The 20,208-nt window shown below is 36.8% G+C and overlaps 2 protein-coding genes across 4 annotated transcripts in view; one reads left to right on the forward strand and one right to left on the reverse strand.

The window, feature by feature from the left end:
- Positions 1–285: 285 nt before the first annotated feature.
- Positions 286–6,997, reverse strand: LOC119792819. 3 transcript variants are annotated; one of them, XM_038299628.1, is made up of 10 exons: positions 6,868–6,997; positions 6,488–6,790; positions 6,353–6,406; positions 6,213–6,248; positions 6,004–6,120; positions 5,867–5,891; positions 5,708–5,748; positions 5,574–5,624; positions 5,428–5,483; positions 286–1,428 (listed from the first exon to the last, which is right to left on the reverse strand). In XM_038299628.1, exons 1-10 carry the CDS (start codon positions 6,914–6,916, stop codon positions 1,297–1,299), a joined length of 864 nt encoding a protein of 287 aa, XP_038155556.1. In that variant the 5' UTR covers positions 6,917–6,997; the 3' UTR covers positions 286–1,296. The 3 variants fall into 3 exon arrangements, with proteins under 3 accessions (XP_038155556.1, XP_038155554.1, XP_038155555.1); XM_038299626.1 differs by having other exon boundaries at positions 5,380–5,483; XM_038299627.1 differs by lacking the exon at positions 6,213–6,248 and having other exon boundaries at positions 5,380–5,483.
- An 806-nt stretch (positions 6,998–7,803) lies between these two features.
- LOC119792815 overlaps positions 7,804–20,208 on the forward strand; it is a 94,003-nt gene continuing 81,598 nt past the window's right edge. The window contains exons 1-21 of the mRNA XM_038299623.1: positions 7,804–7,882; positions 7,968–8,076; positions 8,188–8,275; positions 11,206–11,394; positions 11,489–11,594; positions 11,686–11,919; positions 12,008–12,109; positions 12,311–12,502; positions 12,742–12,852; positions 15,081–15,273; positions 15,398–15,534; positions 15,802–16,026; positions 16,200–16,341; positions 16,442–16,565; positions 16,921–17,112; positions 17,217–17,354; positions 18,790–18,972; positions 19,088–19,282; positions 19,406–19,554; positions 19,643–19,811; positions 19,886–20,020. Of these exons, the coding sequence (XP_038155551.1) occupies positions 7,804–7,882; positions 7,968–8,076; positions 8,188–8,275; positions 11,206–11,394; positions 11,489–11,594; positions 11,686–11,919; positions 12,008–12,109; positions 12,311–12,502; positions 12,742–12,852; positions 15,081–15,273; positions 15,398–15,534; positions 15,802–16,026; positions 16,200–16,341; positions 16,442–16,565; positions 16,921–17,112; positions 17,217–17,354; positions 18,790–18,972; positions 19,088–19,282; positions 19,406–19,554; positions 19,643–19,811; positions 19,886–20,020 (3,192 nt within the window). The remainder of the gene's footprint in view (positions 7,883–7,967; positions 8,077–8,187; positions 8,276–11,205; positions 11,395–11,488; positions 11,595–11,685; positions 11,920–12,007; positions 12,110–12,310; positions 12,503–12,741; positions 12,853–15,080; positions 15,274–15,397; positions 15,535–15,801; positions 16,027–16,199; positions 16,342–16,441; positions 16,566–16,920; positions 17,113–17,216; positions 17,355–18,789; positions 18,973–19,087; positions 19,283–19,405; positions 19,555–19,642; positions 19,812–19,885; positions 20,021–20,208) is intronic.

The raw sequence follows: 20,208 nt of genomic DNA on the forward strand, positions 1-20,208 counted from the left end.
TTCATAACACCCTTAATGCATTGTTTGACTAATGTGGCTTGTTTGGACCTCTGAATTCATGTTATTATATGAACTCTTACAGCATATATATATATATATATATATATATATATATATATATATATATATATATATATATATATATATATATATATATATATAGATAGATATATAGATAGATATGTGAAACATGCTTAACAATATGCTATACATGTGTATGTCATCGGCACAAACATGGATTGTGCAATTTTTAAATATTTCTTATATCTCTATATTCTATTTACAATCAGTCTTTTACAATAAGTCTTTTATGTCATTATTTATTGCCGATTGTTATCCTTTATTTTCGATTAGACTAAAACAGACAATTTGCTTCAGCAAAACGGTAATGCATATTAACAGCATGTTCACTAATTCACACAGTCCTAAAAAGTTTCAAGAAATTTTATTTGTTTAAGATAGTTTATATTAAGCTGTTTTCAACCACTTCTTTTCTGCCATTGCAAAATAGTCCTCCTGCTTTTTCATTGCTATTTACATGAAGTTTTCTACCTCTTAGCCAGATAAGATTTCAAGATCGTTTTTCCAACCTAACTTTACTGGTAAACCAGAGCAATAAACTAGGTTTACTTCTTTTCTTGCTGGAGTGTAGGTTTTGTGAATGCTGCGAATGCTATGAAAGCAGGAAAAACAACAACATAGAATATACTTGTTTTGAAAATAAACACTAATCACGAGTACTTTATGGGATTAATGATGTTTTTGATAAACAAAAGAAAAGCTTCACTCATGACATTCAGGATTGTTCAGAAAATGTTGTAAGCAGGAGTCCTGAATGCTTAAGGATGTCAGTGTTTAAATTGATGAATAAATGTGTTTTTGAATCAAACAAAAAAAAATTTTCATTATTCCCTGTCTCACCATGACTTTTCAAGGTGTTTTTTCTCAAGTCAAAAAATTTGTTCCTAATAACTAATCAGTTAAAAAAACTAATTAATTAGAATTTAAATGTATTAGCATATTTAATTATTACATGCAGTCCATAGATAGATGTATGTCTACTGTTGTCAGAGTAAAACACAACAACAAAACAAAGTAACAGTTGTGCACAGTTCCTAAATATTTTCATGAAGTAATTTTTTATGCATGTTTTAACAAGCGCTACATAAAAAGCAGCTCTTACTAAAAAAAGGCCTGGACTTCCACAAAACCAGTAGTAACAGGAGTTTTCTAAACACGGTTTACACAATAAGTGGGTCTATGCATTTCTGATGTAATTTAATGACACAGCCATGGTCAGGCATATGTGATAACTGCATACTCAGAGTTGGTGCTCATCTTGCGGCTGACCTCTCTGGGCTGGGGCACATGCAGTCTGTCAGCTGAACGCGAGGCCTGGAGGTGGCATCTTGAGTCATTTCCTCGCCACTGCACATGAACCAGAGGAAAACTGATGTTTAAAGACAAAATCTCTACTAATGATCCTGCACATCAAAGGGTATATTATAGTTTACAACTTCTTAATAAAGACAAGTTACAGTTCACATTGACTCTTAAAGTTTAAAGAAAACAGATTTTTGGGGGGTAATTGATGTGAAAAGCTGTGTACACTTTTGTCCTTTAATGTCACGTTCTGTACATTCTGTTCAGTGCAACTGATAAATACCTGAGCTAAAAAGTGTAACCCCCCCCCCAAAAAAAAAAACAATAAAAAATTGCAATAATTAGGGTGGGTGTGGAAATCCTTCAAGTTATACCTTGTCAGTGGATGATTTGATTAAAAACAACATTTAGCTTTTAAAAAAAAAATGGAAATCCATTAGAATACTTCAGGTACTAAGATTTACAAATATATTCTTACTTTAACAAAAATATTCAGATACATCCAATTGAGAGGGAATCTCTTTTCCACATCCCTCTTTTGGTAAACACTGAGACCCACTTTGGTAAAACCACTAATGATGTGGGAATGCAGGTGAAGGGAGAGGTTACATTGAAAGAAACAATGGTTTCAGATGGTTTTTACCCAGAGAGCTTGCGGATTAACCAAACCACCCCTGTTTCGGTCTCAGATGAAGACAGCAAAATAGCAAATGCTTTAAGTTGACAATCAAAGGGCACAGAGCAGAATAGATCAACCCAGAATAATAAGGGGTGGCTATTTGATTTGCATCTGACTTGGTATGTGCTTATGAGGTTGGACCTCCATGCTGCTTAAATAAGTCAGCGCTCCACCTATAGATCGCTCTGGTGCGAGCCAATAGAACTGACAAAGATATGTGTCAAAACATTTTTAAAAAAACTGAGCAAATTTGAGCCTTTTTAGTGGTTTACTTCAATACTTCAATACTTTATTTAAATATAAATTTTTCTTCCATCCACAAGATTTTTTTTGTCTTATGTCAGTAAACAACCTCATTCTGTACTCCTTACTTTCTCAAACCTAAATGTAAATTCTTACTTCTAAGAGCTGTAAGAAAACAAATCAAGAGCACCGAGAGAATCTGTGCAGTTGGAGTTTGTTTATAGAAAAACGCTGATAGCATCATGGGTGAAGACTAGGAAACATTGCAGATGATGGATCAGATGACATTCCACATCCATTGCTGCTTTATTAGGTTTTAAATTTACATGTTTATTATGTTTCAAATACGATTACAATTTTATTGGTATTTGCAGTGTTCATGCAGCAAGCTCTAAGAGTGTTCAGCTGTGAATGCAGTCAGTTGAAATCTAGATAAAAAAAAAAAAAAAACTAGACCTAGTCAGTAATTTTCCATTTTCTTTCTACCAGCACAGTGAACAAAGGAGAAAAATTAACATGTTCTTTGTGCATATGATTGTTTTAATATGACATTTTTTTGCAAAGAAATACTTTTTATCATCTCAGGCCATAAAAGTATTTTACATTTATAATTAGAAGTTATTTAGAACCAGTACTTTTTTTTTACTTTTACTTAAATTAAGGAGGCGACAGTGGCGTTGGATCTAGGAGTTTGCCCTGAAATCGAAGGGTTGGCGGTTCAAGCCCCGACTCCGACTTTCAGTATCGTTGTGTCCTTGGGCAAGACACTTCACCTGCATTGTCTACTGATGGTGGTCAGAGGGCCCGGTGGCGCCAGTGTATGGCAGCCCCGCTTCTATCAGTGAGCCCCAGGGCAGCTGTGGCTACAATGTAGCTTGCCACTATCAGTGTGTGCGTGAATGGGTGAATGAATGTAGTGTAAAGCGCTTTGGTCAAGTCTCCTAACTTGAATAAAGGCGCTATATAAGTACATGCCATTTACCATTTCAGTCACTACCTTTCCTTTTAAAAAGTCAATTTTTGTACTGTTATTTAAGTAAAGAATATTTGTACATTTGACACTTGTGGTTTTAGAGTTAGATAGGCCATTCCTGTTGTAGCCTTTTTTTGGAGGTTATTTTTGCTGCTTTTCTAGGGTTCATACTGTAGATAACGAGAAAATGCATTCATCTCTCTGTAGATATTGTGTCACTAATAATCGGAAAATAATCAGCTTTAATGGCCATGACTGTGGCACAATCAAGGCTAACTGTTGGAGCTCTCACAGCGTTAAGACTTTCAGTAAAAAAACAAAAATAAACAAACCAAAAAGCAAATCAGCAGTAGATACTATTGATATTTTATGTTTTCCAGTTTCAGAAGAAGGTAATAAAGAGAAATTGAGAATAGGCTTGTTTATTTGTGCCAAACATACAAACATTTAGGCTCGTAATTATTGGTGGCGCTGGTGGATATACTGTAAGGTTTAAAATAATCAATTTAGTTCCCCCTCATTTTCCGTCTGACTTGAAGTTATTTTAATATTTTCGAGCAGCTAAACCAGAGATCTAGTTTCAGTCTGATAGACAATCAGCTAATTCTGAATTTGAATTAAAATTGAATTGCCAAACTTCCTGTTTTGTAGGTTGTTTTGTATCATTTGAGTGTCCGTTCGTATCAAGGATAGAGTTCTTGGTTGAATAAAAGCAGTTTTAAATCTGACAGAGGTAGGGTAGAACGGTGTGTAATTAAAAAAATAAATGTTGAAAATGCATCAAAAGGATTTTGTCCAAAAGTGAGCACACTTAAAGGACTAATGTCTCAGCATGATCTGGAAAAACTAATCCATGCGTTTATTTTTAGTCGAAATTGATTACTGCAATCGGTGTTTTCACAGGTCTGCCTAAAGAGTGGATCAGACAGCTGCAGCAGATCCAGAATGCTGCTGCCCGTGTCCTCACTAAGACTAAGAAAGTAGAGCACATCATCTCAGTTTTAAAGTCCTTACACTGGCTCCCTGTATCTCAGAGAATAGACTTTAAAATACTTCTGTTAGTCTATAAATCTCTGAATGGCTTAGCACCTAAATACATCACAGACTTGCTATCAGTGTATGAACCCTCCAGATCACTCAGGTCTTCTGGCTCCAGCCTGCTCTGCATACCTAGAACCAGAACTAAACATGGAGAAGCAGCATTTAGTTCCTATGCTCCACTTAGCTGGAACAAACTTCCAGAAAACTGTAAAAGTGCGGAAAGCCTGAGTTCCTTTAAATCAAGACTAAAAACACATTTGTTTTATGATTGCCTTCGACTGTTCTAGTTAAACAGTTCAACTGAAATATCATTAGTTCAACTTTTTAATTTTCTTTAGTCCAACTGTTTTTAATATTCTTTTTTGTTTCTGCATTTTTTATTTTTTTCCTACTTGCTTTGAGTCTGTTTTATTTTTCTATATTTTAATCATGTAAAGCACTTTGCATTGTCTTTGTACTGAATTGCGCTATACAAATAAATGTGCCTTGCCTTGCCTTGCCTACCAGGATATTAGAATTATACTGGGTATACTGTATGTCACAATAGAATTGAAAAGTGTTTTGATTATGTATTTATCCAGAACTAACTTTTTCACTTCGCAAAATTTGCTAGTTTTAAACATTTAGATCCTCTTTTCTTAAGTCACGTTGCCGATTAGTTCATGGATAAATTGCACCCTTTTCTGAGGTTTACCAAGATTTAACAGGAAAAGAGTTAATTAATTTTGGCAGTTAGTAATAAAAAGAGTTGATTTAGTATAAATGAACAAAGAAATCTCTGGGAAACTGGTGCTGCCATCCAAAAATACCTTAACTTGTAAAATAAGAAAATGTTTGGCAGTAAAATCACATGAACGAAAACATTACTCCTTTAAAGTCTTACATCCAGCACACTGGATAGAATTTACGTTTTAACAGATTTTTCTTTAAATACATGAAAATTGTATAGATAAAAAAGCCCACCAAAAAGATTGTTGTGACACCTTTCTACTCTAAAAACGGTGGTGGTGGAATGATAAGCGTATTTGTAGGTTTGGGTTCATATTGTTTTGTCTCTTACCTCCCCTGCTCCTAAGTAGCCTGCCTGAGTGAGCTCGGGTGTACTGACCCCTCGGACGGTGATCATTATATCCGCGTAGGGAACCTCTGTATCCCCCTCATTGTCTGGGTGAAACACAACAATACATTTTCCAAATGAAAGGGAATCAACAATATGTCACCTATGATTCTGACAGTTCTGAGTGTTCCTCTTACCAGGTGGAGGAATCCGTAAGGTTATTTTCTCGCTTTGTGCTGATAATGTCCCTGCATGGAAAGTACAGAAAGGCTTAACTGCAGTGCTCTTATATTTATTTGTGTATTATTTATCATATATTTGCTTGTTTCACCTTTTACTGGAAGAAGGGCATTATATGGGGCTTGAGGTGAGCTGTAAGGGTTAATAATAATAAAAATTTATAAAACTCCTTAATGAAATATGTGAAACATAAATTTTTTATGTTGATTAGGCAAAGATATGATTAAAGACGAGCTTAGTTGGTACTCACCATGACTTGGACACAGTCTGCTTCCCTAGAGTGAGAAGCCTTGTTATTGTAGTGTATTGCAAAAAAACTGCATTTTTTTATCTTTTTCATTGAGACTATACAAGGTACTTTCTAACAGAATACTAAATGTTAATCACCTTTGCCTTTCCAGACCTGCTTGTTGCGGTTTACACACAAGAAGACAGCCAAAACAGTAAGAACCATGGCAACTGTGACGGTCACTGCTGCCAAAACCTTCATTCCATTAAATTCTCCTGTAAACATGAAGCAGATCCAACATTGTTGATAACATTTGAATTGATTGTCTGTAGAAAGTTCTAATTTTTTGCTCTAAGTGCTTCCACACCTCCATTTGAAGTTCCTGGTTCAGCAGGAAGCGATGCTGAGATAATTAAGATAATTTCATAAAAAAATGAAGGATTTATCAATATTATTAGTGTTGCAACGGTTAATTAATTTAAATTAGACATTAGGAAATTGTCTCACTGTTTTTACGATCAATATTCGGGTTACTTGTCCAGTTGGAGAAGGTGTCTTGAGCTATAAAACAAGAAAACTGATTTTCACTTTTTTTTGTGAACATTATACATTTATATATTGAAATATTTATATATTGCATACCTTGAAGTCGAAGGAAAACAATGCGCACATATTCTTTTGTCAGGTTAGGGTCGTCTGAAACTTCTGTGTAGCAGCTATAGTTCTTTTCTACATCTTGGGTGGAAATATTTACCAGGCAGATTGAAACAGTACAAAAGTTATTAGTTTTTGTTTTGTTGCAAGGAGAGATTTCAGACTCTGTCCTCCAGAAGCCATCCACAAATCCAGCTGAGCAATTGTAGGTGCAGTTCAGCATGAGATTGTCCCCCTGTTTTACCACTTTGTAATCAATGGAGACTTTTGTGTTTGCAGAAGTCGCACACACTGTTAAAAGAAGACAATTTAGTTACCAATTTTATCATGTTGCCTTCAAGATGGAACTATATCATGTAGGTTTTTACCTTGTGGTATCCAAAGGAAGAGCAGGATTAGATAGACTGAGAACCTCATTGCTGCTACCTTTTTTATCTCTGTGCTCCTAGTATTTAAACAATGAAATGCCTTGTGTTTTTGCTGCCTGTTGTTGTGTGCACCTGCATATACCCACATATATGTTATTTCTCTTAAGTTCGGGTGCAGGAAGTGGTATTCAAAAAGATTCAGGATGGTGTTAGACACTACACAAGTTTCCATACATCGTATTTGACTTCCTGCATAGAAAAGTTCAGTTGAAAATGTTCTTTTGAAAAAATGAAAGGGAAAATGCATCACGGAACATGATGACGTGGTACTAAAATATTAGCTGTAGATAAAAACCTTTTATCATTACATAAATACCAAATATGTTCATGCAGTTCACACCTGGCTGGGAAGAGACCACATTGCATGCTGATGCAGGAAGTCATTAGGGTGCCGCTCTTTCTTGCAGCCTTGTTTCTGCTCCTGCAAAGGATGTGTTTAACTTTAAATCATTTAGTTAGCAGTTATTCCCCATAGAAAGCATAATGTGCTGTATTTGTATTTCTCAATTTCAAGCAAATATCTGATTTTTGACATCTATCATGTCTTTTTGTGTCTTCAATCACCTATTTAGAGGGAGTGACGGCTCATGAGTTACATAAATAATTTGTTGTAAGCTACTAACAATAACAACTAGGCTAGCTTGTGCGTTTTCTCATGCATAATGAAAGTCACAGCTACAGTTACAGAACCTAATTTCGCATCACTGTCAGCTTGAGTTACCACCTGGGAATCGCATTTCGTGCTCATTTCACTTTCAGGGAAACAGGCCTGTCACTTTCTTTCTGGTTCTTAACAGTTATCTTTGTAGGATGAAACCTAAAAGGTCTACTCTAAAAAGGGAGAAAAACTGTAACTGGATTAAAGATAAAGATATAATGCACTTGTGGAGGGAAATGTATTTTCTACCAGTTTGTGGGATTTTTCTGCTGCTTATGCAACCTGGAGCTGCTTCAGGTAATAAAAATAGCTTTGCTGTGTTTATTATTTCTTAAAGCGCATTTATCAATATAATGACCTATTTCTATTACTATGTGAGAAGGCCCAGAGGGGAGTGCAGATCTTATTTTCAGCAAAGAAGAAGATTATGTGTGTCCAGAGGGGAAGTACTTCACTCGGCAGCTTTGTCTAGACTGCCCATCAGGTCATTTGTAAGTTGTCAACCATATTATGGAACCAACTATGGAACTAGAGTTGTTTTTATATCATAAAAATGGTCATGAATAACTGATGTTGTTTTACCTACTTATACACCCTCTAAGTTGCCCTGGAAATGTGTCTGCACCTAATCGATGCCCAGCAGGAACATTCAACCTCTACACAGGAAAAAGCAGCATGAATGACTGTAAGGTAAAACATCTATCCCCATGTCTTACCCCAAAGGGATCATTGGCATTCAAGGAGGCATTTCCAAACGTGTCATACCAATAAATGTAGACAGCGAAAATAAGTATTTTATCTCTAAATAATTGGAGTTAAAGATACAGTGCTTTTGAAAGTGTTAACACTACTTCAACTTTTCATTTATTTTATCCTTCTACAATAACAAATTCTAATGTTTTATTGCTAATTGTCTAATGTATTCTAATTTTAATGGCTTTATGTCATATGAATCACCAAAGCGAAGTAATGCATAACAGTAGAGTAGAAGGAAAACTATAATACAGGTTTTTTAAGTCTGCAAAGTACAGTGTGTATTATGCTTATAATCACCAATCTTTTCTTTGATACACCGTGAGTAAAATCTAATGCAACCACCAAACTGCAACTTGTCTCTTTTGTAAACGCTATCAAAAAGGTTAAGATATGGTGTGGTTTTAAAATAAATGTAGATTATTTTAATTAAAAAGAACTGAAATGTGGCAACCTGGTTCAGATGTCAGAAAAAAAAAAACAAACTGTTCATTAGTTAGAAGACTAGCTCATTGTTTTTTGGAAAGATGCTTTATACACAATCAAATTAATCTAGTTAATTCAAATGAAAAGAAAACCAAAAGTGTCTGAAGGTAAAGAGTCAAAATCCATAGTTGGTTCCTGATTCTTTCTTGAGAGAGCATTGGTGGACAACTAAGATCATAAAGACCATGAGTCCTAATAGTGTGTACTACTTATGGATCAATTTATAAAGATAGTTTTGGTTGTTTTTTCACATTTTAATTTCAGTATGAATGTTTTAACTATTTAACATTTGTTCCTGAAGGTATTTTATTAACAGAAATATGGTTAACTTGTTAGTGACATGATTATGTAAAAAAAAAAATATATGAGAGTTTTAACGTAAACATATATAAAAAAAAAATGTGGCTGTGGTAATTTATGAACAAAACAATGTTTTTGCAAGGTTACCAATAAATTAGCTACAGACGATATAAGGGGGATTTAGAGCATTCAGATACACAATGACAATTTTATAGTATATATTTCTATGGTGTTATAAAACCCCTGAATAAACTAATAAACAAATAGTAACTAGTAGGTTGAAGGTCTTGTGTAACAGAGAGAAAAAGGATAAATATTGATATACCAGAATGAAGGATAATTTAATTAACTCATTATTTATAATTGATATGTTCAGTAATAAGAGTTATTATTGATTTACCAAGTTAGACAACTTGTGAATGTGATCCTCTTATAGATAGTATTTTCAAAAACTTTTATGAAAAAGTAAGAGGCTTACTATTAACTGAATTAAGTGAGCATTTTTAATCAAATACAGTTATTGTTGAGTTTTTTAAAAGGCAACATAAAAGCCAGTGAGGACCGTCTTTTGCAGTCTTTTAAGACACACTTTGCAACGTGAATTTAACCATATTTGGTGCATTAGTCATTTTTGATGTCACCACATTATTTGATCACAATGTATTACTAAATAGCTTACTATATACAACAAGAAAAAAAAACTAAAAGGATGTTTGGGTCTAAATTGTGTATCAGTTTTGGTGAAGGCTACCATATTGAGAGCACAATAATGAAAGCTCTCACTGCTTAGTAGGTGGTGGTGGAATCCGACATGCTCATAAAAGATGTAGATGTGCCTGTTGGTAGCCCGGATACTCCATGGTGTGGTTTTTTTGCCCTTATTAGATATAGTTGTCTGATTGGTGCAGACAGGACTGGTTATCACTGTTATTAATTGTTTCAGAAAGAAATCAAAAACCTTGTTTTTCAATATATACTTATAAGGCAGTGTCTTTCAGAACCTGAGGCTTTAGCTCTTCTTCATGCCAAAAATACAGTAGTTCCTTTATTTAAGTTCTTGATTTATTTGTTCTGAATAATTGTCATAGAGGACAAAGTGACAAGTCATTAAACATCTTTTATTTACATTTACATCGCACACAAGCGTTGTCTTTTTTTTTGTTTTTTTAACACTTCAACACAGCCAATGTGACAGTTTTACATTAATTAGGCCATTTGTTTATTGTTGGTTTCCCTAGTTACTGCTATGATTTCTCAGTTGCTAGAGTATATGTCACACTGGTTGTTTGTTTTTGCCCATGCTTCTTCTCCTGAGGATCAAAGAAAATCCTGGAAATAGATCACTTTGCATTTATCTTCTCAATCAGCTCTATAAGTGTTGCAATTGTCCAAAATAATAGACATGTACACTCTCAATACATACAAGGGAACATGGTGATGTAATAATTCTATAAATGTATTTATTTTTTAGTAGGAAGAGGGAAAAGGGTAATGGAAGATTAAATGAAGCGAAATAGAGAAGACTGGATGAAGAAAACTTGTTAGACGCTATACAAAAGCCTTTGGCTGTGCTAGAAAGGGCCTCACAGTGCAATATAAAGATTAGCAGATAAAATGAGCGTGATGATAAATCAAACATTAAAAAAATTTGAAAAAAAAAAACATAAATATTAATGTGAAATTTTTATCTCTAGCTTTAGTCATTCAAACAGTTATCCAGACGCATTTTATAAAGAAGACAACTTTATAACTGACACACAAAGAGGAAAATTATTAAAATGATGATTGAAGAGGCACTTTACTTTGTTGTCTCAATGATGACCTTAAACATGCATCTGATTGGGGAGAGATATGGCATGACTGACTGAAAATTAGCTATTTTCTCAAGAAGATTTGACAAAGGTTAGTCAGACTGAATTAATGCACAGCTGTTAGAGACATACACATGAAGAGATGCAGCTGAAGGAATTTGTACAAAGTTTGGACTAAGGAAGCTAAATACAAATAAATGCTAAATAACAGATTTAAATGTTTATAAATTGCCTTTGTGTGTTCTTATTTCTGGTTGCTTCATGCTGCAGCCCTGTTTCTCAGGCCTGATCAGTTCAGAGGACAGAGTGGATTGTCGGCTGTGTCCTGCAGGCTTTTCATGTGACCTGGCCAATGGAACACTATACTTATGCCCAGCAGGACAACATTCACCTGAAGGGGTCCTGCAGTGTCTGACCTGCCCTTTTGATTCTGTATGCACCTTTGGGCTCCCTTATAAGGTCACCATCAACCAATAAAGACATGAAAAGAATAGAAAATGCTTTTCCAGTTTGCCACAGAAAAATAATTTAGTTTTATTCTATGTATCCACAGTGTGGACCTGGAAAGGAGCCCAACATGAATCACTCTGAATGTATTGAGTGTTTCCCAGGTTTTTACTCCTCTGTCTGTCCTGTTCGGTGTCAGCAATGTCCAGCAGGTAGTACTGCGATGCGATAACATTTTTCTATCTGTTCTGTGGCTGTTATATTTGACAGTGAAATGCTATTAATGTCTTCCTGCTGCTGTAGGAAGTTACTGTCCAGACAGTGGGATGTCACAGCCACTCCTTTGTCCTCCTGGTTGGTCCTCCACACCTGGACAGACTTCCTGCCGTAGATGTAATGATACATCTTTGCTGTGCAGGGGAGCTCTGGCACCTAGCTGGACCCAATCTGTCCTCAGATCTGGTCAAACCAACACCTGTAGACCAGGGACATACAAACCGGAGAAGGAAGATGGAACATGTGTTACCTGTTCAAGGGGTTGGTGCTTATGATTTCATTGATAGCTGAGTTTTCTGTTCCTTAATAAAACCAAATATCTATTCCTTCCTGTTTTTCTCTTTGTTAGGTCATTACTGTGTGGGAGGTGTGGCTATACCCTGTCCTGCAGGGACCTATGGTCCTAAAGAAGGTCTGCAGAGACTGAAAGACTGTTTAATCTGCCCTGCTGGTACAGTACAAAAACAAAAGCTTTCTTAATGATTTCAAGTCCAAATTTTTTTTATAAGATCTACAGGTCTGAGATGTTCTAACTCCTTTGCATTTCCTCAAACCAAGAAGGAATAAATTTTTTCCATCTTCAGTTACATTATAGTACTATACAGGTCATGTCCTTTACAAAATGTTCTTATCTATAAATACTTTCCTCAAGGGTTTTACTGTCTGGAAGGTAGCTCACAGAGACCCACCTCCCTGTTCATGTGCCCACGGGGCTATTACTGTGAAGAGGGCACCGCCACCCCTCATGGGTCACCTTGTCCTGCTGGTACATCAGGAGAACAACTGGGTCAGACAAGTAGGGCGGCATGCAAAAGATGCAAAGAGGGACGCTTCTGTCCTGCAGGTTAGTCTTTGTTCTGATGGAAATCACTTCACTGGAGCAACAGATACTGAAATACAAATAGGATGTGTCCCAGATAGCAAAATCACAGTCATATGATAAAAACCCACAAAGATAGAGAAAACAATGAAGCAAATGTAACCAGGGTTTCTGTTTTTGTATCACAGTGTATTTGTAAATGACTTCATAAAGGTTGAATGAGATCCTCCCAAATCCTTCATTATTTGTTTTACATTGAACAGGCTCTTCAGGTCCGGGTTTGCCCTGCGCTAGAGGAAGGTTCTGCCCAGCTGGTACATTAGAGGAAGTGACTTGTCCATCAGGCACCTTCACTCCTCATCAAGGAGCAATAAGTGGGTTAATGTGCAATTTAAAGGTATTGTGGAGGACTTTTAAAAGACTCGCCCTCTCCAAAAAAAACCAAATGCACGTGCAAGAGCATGCACGAGCCCATTTCTCCTCGTGTATGCCCTGTTTAAAATGTGCTGTTCTCATAGCTCATAATAGCTATGAGACTGTATAGTGGACTTTATAGCAAACTGAGTTAACGTTTATCATTTAGACAGATGATCACTGCTTTTTGCTCCATTGGTCTTGGTAAATCCCAGAATGCTTTGCGAGGAGAGCTATCCGCACAAACCATTCTGGGATATATCTTCCTCTTCTGAGGCCTTTCTTTTCTTCTCATACAGTTCTTAGATATTTATTCTTTTACGACCCTCTGCCATTTTCAAAGAACCGCAGGGAGAAAGCTGAGCCTTAATGACTGTCTGAAACCATAACTCACCACACATATATGAAAGTGCGCATGCGCAGAAAAAGTTAGCTAACTGGGCTAGCACGTAGGCGGCCTGACGTAAACATATCACCAGAATGATTGACAGTTAGGATGACCATTTATTTAAATAAACCACCCGGAAATAAAAGATCATCCTCTATACCTTTAAGTCAGCAGTATACTTACAGTGACATATGAATTTGAAACTTTCAGGTGTTTTTTTTTTAATAAGAAATGAATGTTAATTTTAGAATTTACTATCTATTTACCCCAATCCCCGGTAGGTTAAAATTACTGCTACAGAATTAGGAGTCTTATTTTTCTGAAACTGTCCACTGATATTTGCCTATTGCTGCAAGAAAATAGTGTTGCTGCTTTTTGCAGCCATCATCATGATTTGAAATTTACAGGAATTAATTTAAATCGATTGATTTTATATTATGGCTTAGGGATTTAAGAATTGGACTTTAAAGCAAGCTTATTTTAAGGTTTATCACTTTCTTGTTTATGATAGGCATTGATTGAGTGATTAATTGAGTTTATTGATGAAACAGTATAGAAATTTGCTTGTTACATCAGCTCAAACAGTCAATGAAGAAGAATGTGCCAAAGGAAGAAAGAGGTGCATGGTATATATACAGTATATATAGTGCATCCACATATGACAGTTTATTTATAATTTTTTTTTACAGTGGGATCCTTATAGAGGGCAATTGCACAGGGTGTTTATATGGGTATTTATATAGATGGATATTTATCAGGGTATCAGGCGTAGGTGTTATGAGTCTAGATCAGTTTGTTATTGACATGAACACCCAGGTATTTGAAACTCTCCACTGTTTATATGTCCTGCCCCTGGATGTTCACGGGGAAGTGAGGTGGGGGTCTTCTCCTGAAGTCGATCACCATCGCTTTAGTCTTACTGGTATTAAGACACAGGTGAACTTCCCAGCTGATTTCTTTTTAACATCAGGTGACTGTTTGGGCCATCTGGTTGATAACTGGACATAATTAGGTATTAAATGACCTTTTATAAAATTATTTAGGAAAAAAAGGTGAAATTAAACTTCTAGAATGATACTGGTCTCTTCTTGGATAATTTATTGACTAATTTAGAATTCAGGTCTGTAGCAGAAAATCAACAAATTTAAATCAGCTGTACTAAAATATTACTGGAGATGTGAATTATCAAAGTGTATCTTGTGGGGGTGTATGCATAGACTTGACCCAAAGACAGTTTTTATTAATAATAATTACAGTTTCTCTTAAGGGGATCCATTCTTGAACAAAATCAAATCAGAAAAATACCTTAATTATTAAGATATTCATAAACTACATAAAGTAGTAATAAAACAGTAACCAGGTTTTGCTTTTAAATGAAAAACAATTTAAATAGTTTTTTGCTTTTTTAAACATCTGAAGCATTTATGCAAGAATTTGCATATTTTTATATTTAAATCTTAACTTTCATGTCCTACCATTTTACAAACACTCACCAAGATAATTTTACACGATTCAAATCTATGAGGCAAAAAGCCTGATTACATAAATTTCTGAATTAATAATTTCTGAATCCCATGAGAATTAACAATATCCAGAGGAGAAAATGCAGTCGATAAATGCTAAAGAGGGCAAACAGAAACAAACTAACTAAAAAGAAAAAAAGCTGTGCAGTGAGTCAGTTACTGACAAAATGAGGGATGAGAAAAAACTGACAACCAATGAAGGAGGTTTATGTAATAGATATTTCAGTATGGAAGCCACAGACCTGTATTGATTTCAGCATTCTAACTTTCTCTGCAGGTGTGAAGGATTGTCTTAAGTGTCCAGCTGGTTTCTACTGTCCGGAAGGGACAAGTGACCAGGTGCCCTGTCCGCCAGGGTCCTTCAACCCCTTAGAGGGGCAGGATGAGGTGGCTGATTGCAGGGAATGCTACGCTGGAAAAGCCTGCACACAGATAGCCTTACGGGCTCCTGATGTAGACTGCATACCTGGGTAAAGAGCCTGTTCAGAGGCGTGAAAATCTTTTTCCATCAAGAATTTTTCTGTATACTCAAAGGTTTGGTCCTGTAGATATGAATAGTATGATCAGTTCTAAGGAATTTATCTCTCTTCATAGGTTTGTGTGCCCTCCTGGTTCATCGAAGCCTAATGCACCTGCCAATGCCTGCCCACCGGGAACATTTAGCAATCGCATCAATTTGACAGACCAATCACAATGTCAGCTGTGTCCGGCTCGATGCGCCTGTCTAAGAGGTTCACATTTTTTTATCTGTTTAGCAATTTTAATAGATTTATAACAGAAGAAGTACACATATATAAAAAAATTGATTTCAGGATTATTATACATCTTTTTTCACTGTTATGCATAATTTATTGTGGTTTTAAACCTGAAAATTTAAAAAACTCCATAAAACACAAATATTTATATATATATTTTTCAAAAGGATTTAATTATCATTGTATGTCATGCATCTGCAGGAATATTTATATTGACTTTTTACAATTCTGCCATATTATTAGGAACAGGCGGCATCCAAAGACCACCTCTTCTTTGTTTTGCTGGCCACTATTGTCCCCCTGGGACAATGTTTCCTACGCAGTACAAGTGTCCTGTAGGGACATGGAGCAGTCAGAGTGGACTGGAGGCTGAAACAGAGTGCCAGCCCTGCCCTCGAGGTTGGTACTGCTTGGCAGGGTCTGCAGCTCCATCAGGCCGATGTAACTCTGGACACTACTGTCCTGAAGGTAAACCATAACAAGTAGAAAGCATTGGCAATAATTCAAGCTCTTTACTCAAGATAAAGGACAATTCAACAGTATTTAATGTTTAAATCTCTTATTCTATACTTTTTAAAATCTTCCATTTGTGCTCTAGTCATCAGTCATGTATCTAAATTATGGTGATGTTGCCTTCTCAGGGACAGCATATGGCTTCCAGTATCCTTGTCCCCCAGGCACCTACAGTATTCAAATGGGCAACAGATACATAGAGGACTGCTTGATTTGTCCCGAAGGCTCCTTCTGTCAAATGGGAACCTCCAAACCGTCCCCTTGCCCTCCGTACGTAAGCTGAATATCAGATAGAAGATGTTATTCTAAGGAAAAGATTAAATCATCTATCACTTTTAATTCAGTAAATTATTTCCACATTTCCTCTCAGCTCTTCATTCCGCCGCCTGAAAGGAGGTCGAAGGCTGGAAGACTGCCCTCCTTGCCCTGCTGGCTATTTTTGTCCCCACTCAGCCACTATCTACCCCAGAGTCTGTGGAGCTGGCAGCTACTCTGTAAGACCCCATTAAACACAATCCTGTTTGACTCTGCCACTAAAATCACTGGTTGAAAGCATCACTAGTAGATTCCCGTCACTCCTGAAATGGTTTTGATTGTCCTATTTTTAGATTACATTTACCACCCACATGCATTTGTCTTATTGCTCATCTACTGTGTACATCTGTAAATGCCAGCAGGAGGAATAGTAAAGTGTTATGTTATAATATGTCATAATTTTATCTCTTAATTTGAGGCAATCTTTATGCTACAGAATTTTCCAATTCTTTCTTTTTCTTAAGTTATCGGTGGGCATTTTAATCTCTTTCACTTTGACTCACTGAAAGTTTTTTCTCATTGTCTTATGTGTAGGATGAAGGCTCTGTGGAGTGCTCTCCATGCCTACAGGGTCACTACTGCAGTAATGAGACCACAAGCGAGGAGGCCATGCTGAGTGTCATGGTTTGCCCACCTGGTTTCCTTTGCTCACAGGGTTTGGCCAGAGACCCTCAGAGATCAGCCACGCTTTGTCCTCGAGGTTTCTACTGCCCTGGTGGAGGCATTGTGAGTAATATGTGGGTATTATGGGTAAATGATGAAACTGTTGTTAGTATTAATAAAAGTATACATAAACTTTTATAAAGAAACCTGCAAATTTGATTGCACAGGACCCTAACCCCATCCCGTGCCCTAATGGGACATACAGTGCGTCTCCTGGTCTGCGTGATGTATCCCAGTGTGTTCAGTGTCCCGAGGGGAAGTATTGTTACACCCAGGTGCCTCAGGAGCAGCCCATCACCAAGCCTGTAAGAAAAAAAAAACAGTAATAATGATTAAATATATAAGTCTGTTTGGTAAAGATGTGTAAAACAAACACCTTTTATTAATGTATTCTTTGACTGCAGAAGCCTGATATCGCACTTGACAAATTAGAAACAAATTAATGAAAACAATATGATACAAATAAAGAGGAATAATACAGAAGTCATGCTCTTTTTAGAAATACTTTTTATGTTTTATAGGGTAATGTTTGTTTCTTCAGTAATCTATGAGTCTTCTTTGTATTTAAAGATAAACAACTGCTTAATCCATTTAATGTGCATATTATGTAGAATCAAACATTTTGTTAAACTGCACCAAGTTATAAATATGTGAGTAGTTTTATCAGCAATGGTCTCATAAAAAATTGGTTTGTCTTAATGGATTTTGTTGGAAAAAATATAGATTTTGTGCGCATTAATTTTCCTGTTGGTTTGTTTTGATCAGCATAGTTTAATCCTGAACTGCTTTCAGCAGCTATTGGTTTAGGGTATGCCCTCAGTGAACAATGGTGCCTGCTTGGCTACACCTAAAAAAAGAAATTCCTGGAACCGCTACTGCAAATAGGAATAGGTTAAAAACAATTAAAGGCCAAACACAAATCAAACATGCAACTAGAAATGCTAAAATATTTTTTGGGTTTTGTTTTTCTTTTCCTATAGATACTTAGTAACACACAATATATTTTCATAAAGCTTATAGTTAGAGTGGCTCAGGTTATCCTGTGCTATCTCTATAGATATGCTGCTATAGACCTAGACTGCTGGAGGACCCCTTTTTCAATATTCTGCCTCATTCTAACTCTATTCTTACTAAGTTCATTGTCTAACACTGTGCTCTCTCTGTTTTTTCTCATAGTAGCTTCATCTGGTCTGTTCTTGTTTGGCTGTGACACCATCTTGGAGAGAAATATCAGCTGTGCTGCTGCCATCAACACCACTGTTTATAGATGTTCGAGCTCAGCCTGCTTTTCAGAGTGGTCCTGCTGACTGGCTAGATGTGCTCTCTTTCATCCTCTGACGTGGCGGCTTGCTTGGAGCTCAACTGCTGGGATGTGTGTTTCCTGGACAGGGCTGTCTGTGGAGCTGGTTGACAGTTGCCTTTTGTATCTCTGCTTCTTTCTGTATGTCTGCTTCTGTCTCTTTTAACCCCAGTCAGCCGCTCACACTGAGTCTGGTTCTGCTGAAGGTTTTGTTTTGTTAAAAGGTTTTTTTTTTCCTCTCCACTGTCGCTACAAGTATGCTTAGTGTGAGGGATTACCTTTGAGTCAATTAGTTGATGCAATCCACTGGTTTTCCTTAGATAGAAAACTTTGAATCATCTTGGAATCTATGTCTTTTTGCACATCTTTACCAGCGTTCTACACATACAATACCTTTGAAAAAAAAAAATTAACGGTTAATGTATATTCTTAAATTTAAGACAGAGCCATGTCCCGATGGCCACTATTGTCCGCCAGGGACCGGTCATCCTCACACCTACCCCTGTCAGGTCGGCAGGTTCAGGAACAACACATTTGGTCACACTGGAGAGGCCTGCTTTTTGTGTCCATCTGGACATTTCTGCAACAAAATAGGCACTGATTTGCCTATACCTTGTCCTCAGGTGGGACAAACAGAACATTTATGTTCCTGGAATTTACAGTGATTTTTTTTCTTCTAATTATATAAAAAGCAAACAAAACTAAAACCAGTTTCCTTTTATTCATAACTCGTTTCAGGGGTTTTACTGTCCAGATGGCTCTTCTACTCCCAGGCCTTGCCCTGAGGGAACCTACAGCTCACATTTTGCTCTCAGTGATGTCTTAGAGTGCACCCCATGTGGTGGTGGCCAGTATTGTACTAGTTTTGGACTAACAGAGCCTTCTGGAAGCTGCAAGGAGCGTTTCTACTGCAGAGTGGGAGCCAAGTCCGCAGTGAGTTGATACTATTTCTGTGAACGTTTTTTTTTAGAAATATCGGGATACATATTTCAAAGCTTAACTAATTAAAGAGACATTTTCAACTCATGTATCTGAGCCCTTTTTTTCTCTTCTAAGACTCCAGTTGATGGACCAACAGGAGGTTTATGTCCCCCCGGAGGTTACTGTCCTCAGGCTTCAACCTCTCCCCTCCCCTGTCCGTCTGGCACTTTCTGCAACAGTAGTGGCCTCAGAAGCCCTGAAGAATGTATTAGCTGTCCACCTGGGTAATTCACCTCATGCTAACCCCTATTTCTAATACGTAGAAAATATATGATTTTAATCAGAATCACTTCCTGACTCTTTCTATCTCAGGTTTTATTGTTTAGGTTCCAACAATACCTCACCCTCAGGACCTTGTTTTCCTGGTTTCTACTGTACTGGGGGATCTTCTTCACCACTACAGAATGAAGTAAAAGAAGGTTTTTATTCCTTGGAGGGAGCAGTGAAGCCAGAGCCGTGTCCTCTAGGCACTTTTCAGCCGGTAGAAAGTAATACATACCTGTATCATTTTAAACTCTGGCACTGCTTAACTCGTCTCAAAAAACATTTCTGCAGAGCCGAGCTGCAAGTTCTTGTGTGGCGTGTCAGGAAGGAAGGCTGTGCAATCAAACAGGTCTATCCCAACCATCAGTCTGCCCCGCAGGACACTACTGCCCTCCTGGTTCCTCAACTCCCCGGCCATGCCCTTCAGTCAGTATCTCCATGTTTTTTCGTCTCCCCCTTTCTTTAATGTATCCTTCTTAACAGAAGTGAAGACATTTTCCTTCTCACCTAACAGTAAGAAATGCTTTTGTTTGAATAAGTGGAAATTGGAACCCTTAATAGACCTTTAACCTGCTTAGAGCCTTCACAAATCTGAACCTGTATTCACAAATATT

The sequence above is a fragment of the Cyprinodon tularosa genome, unplaced genomic scaffold (genome assembly GCF_016077235.1).
Source record: "Cyprinodon tularosa strain WSP-4 unplaced genomic scaffold, ASM1607723v1 ctg431, whole genome shotgun sequence".
Lineage (NCBI taxonomy): Eukaryota > Metazoa > Chordata > Actinopteri > Cyprinodontiformes > Cyprinodontidae > Cyprinodon > Cyprinodon tularosa.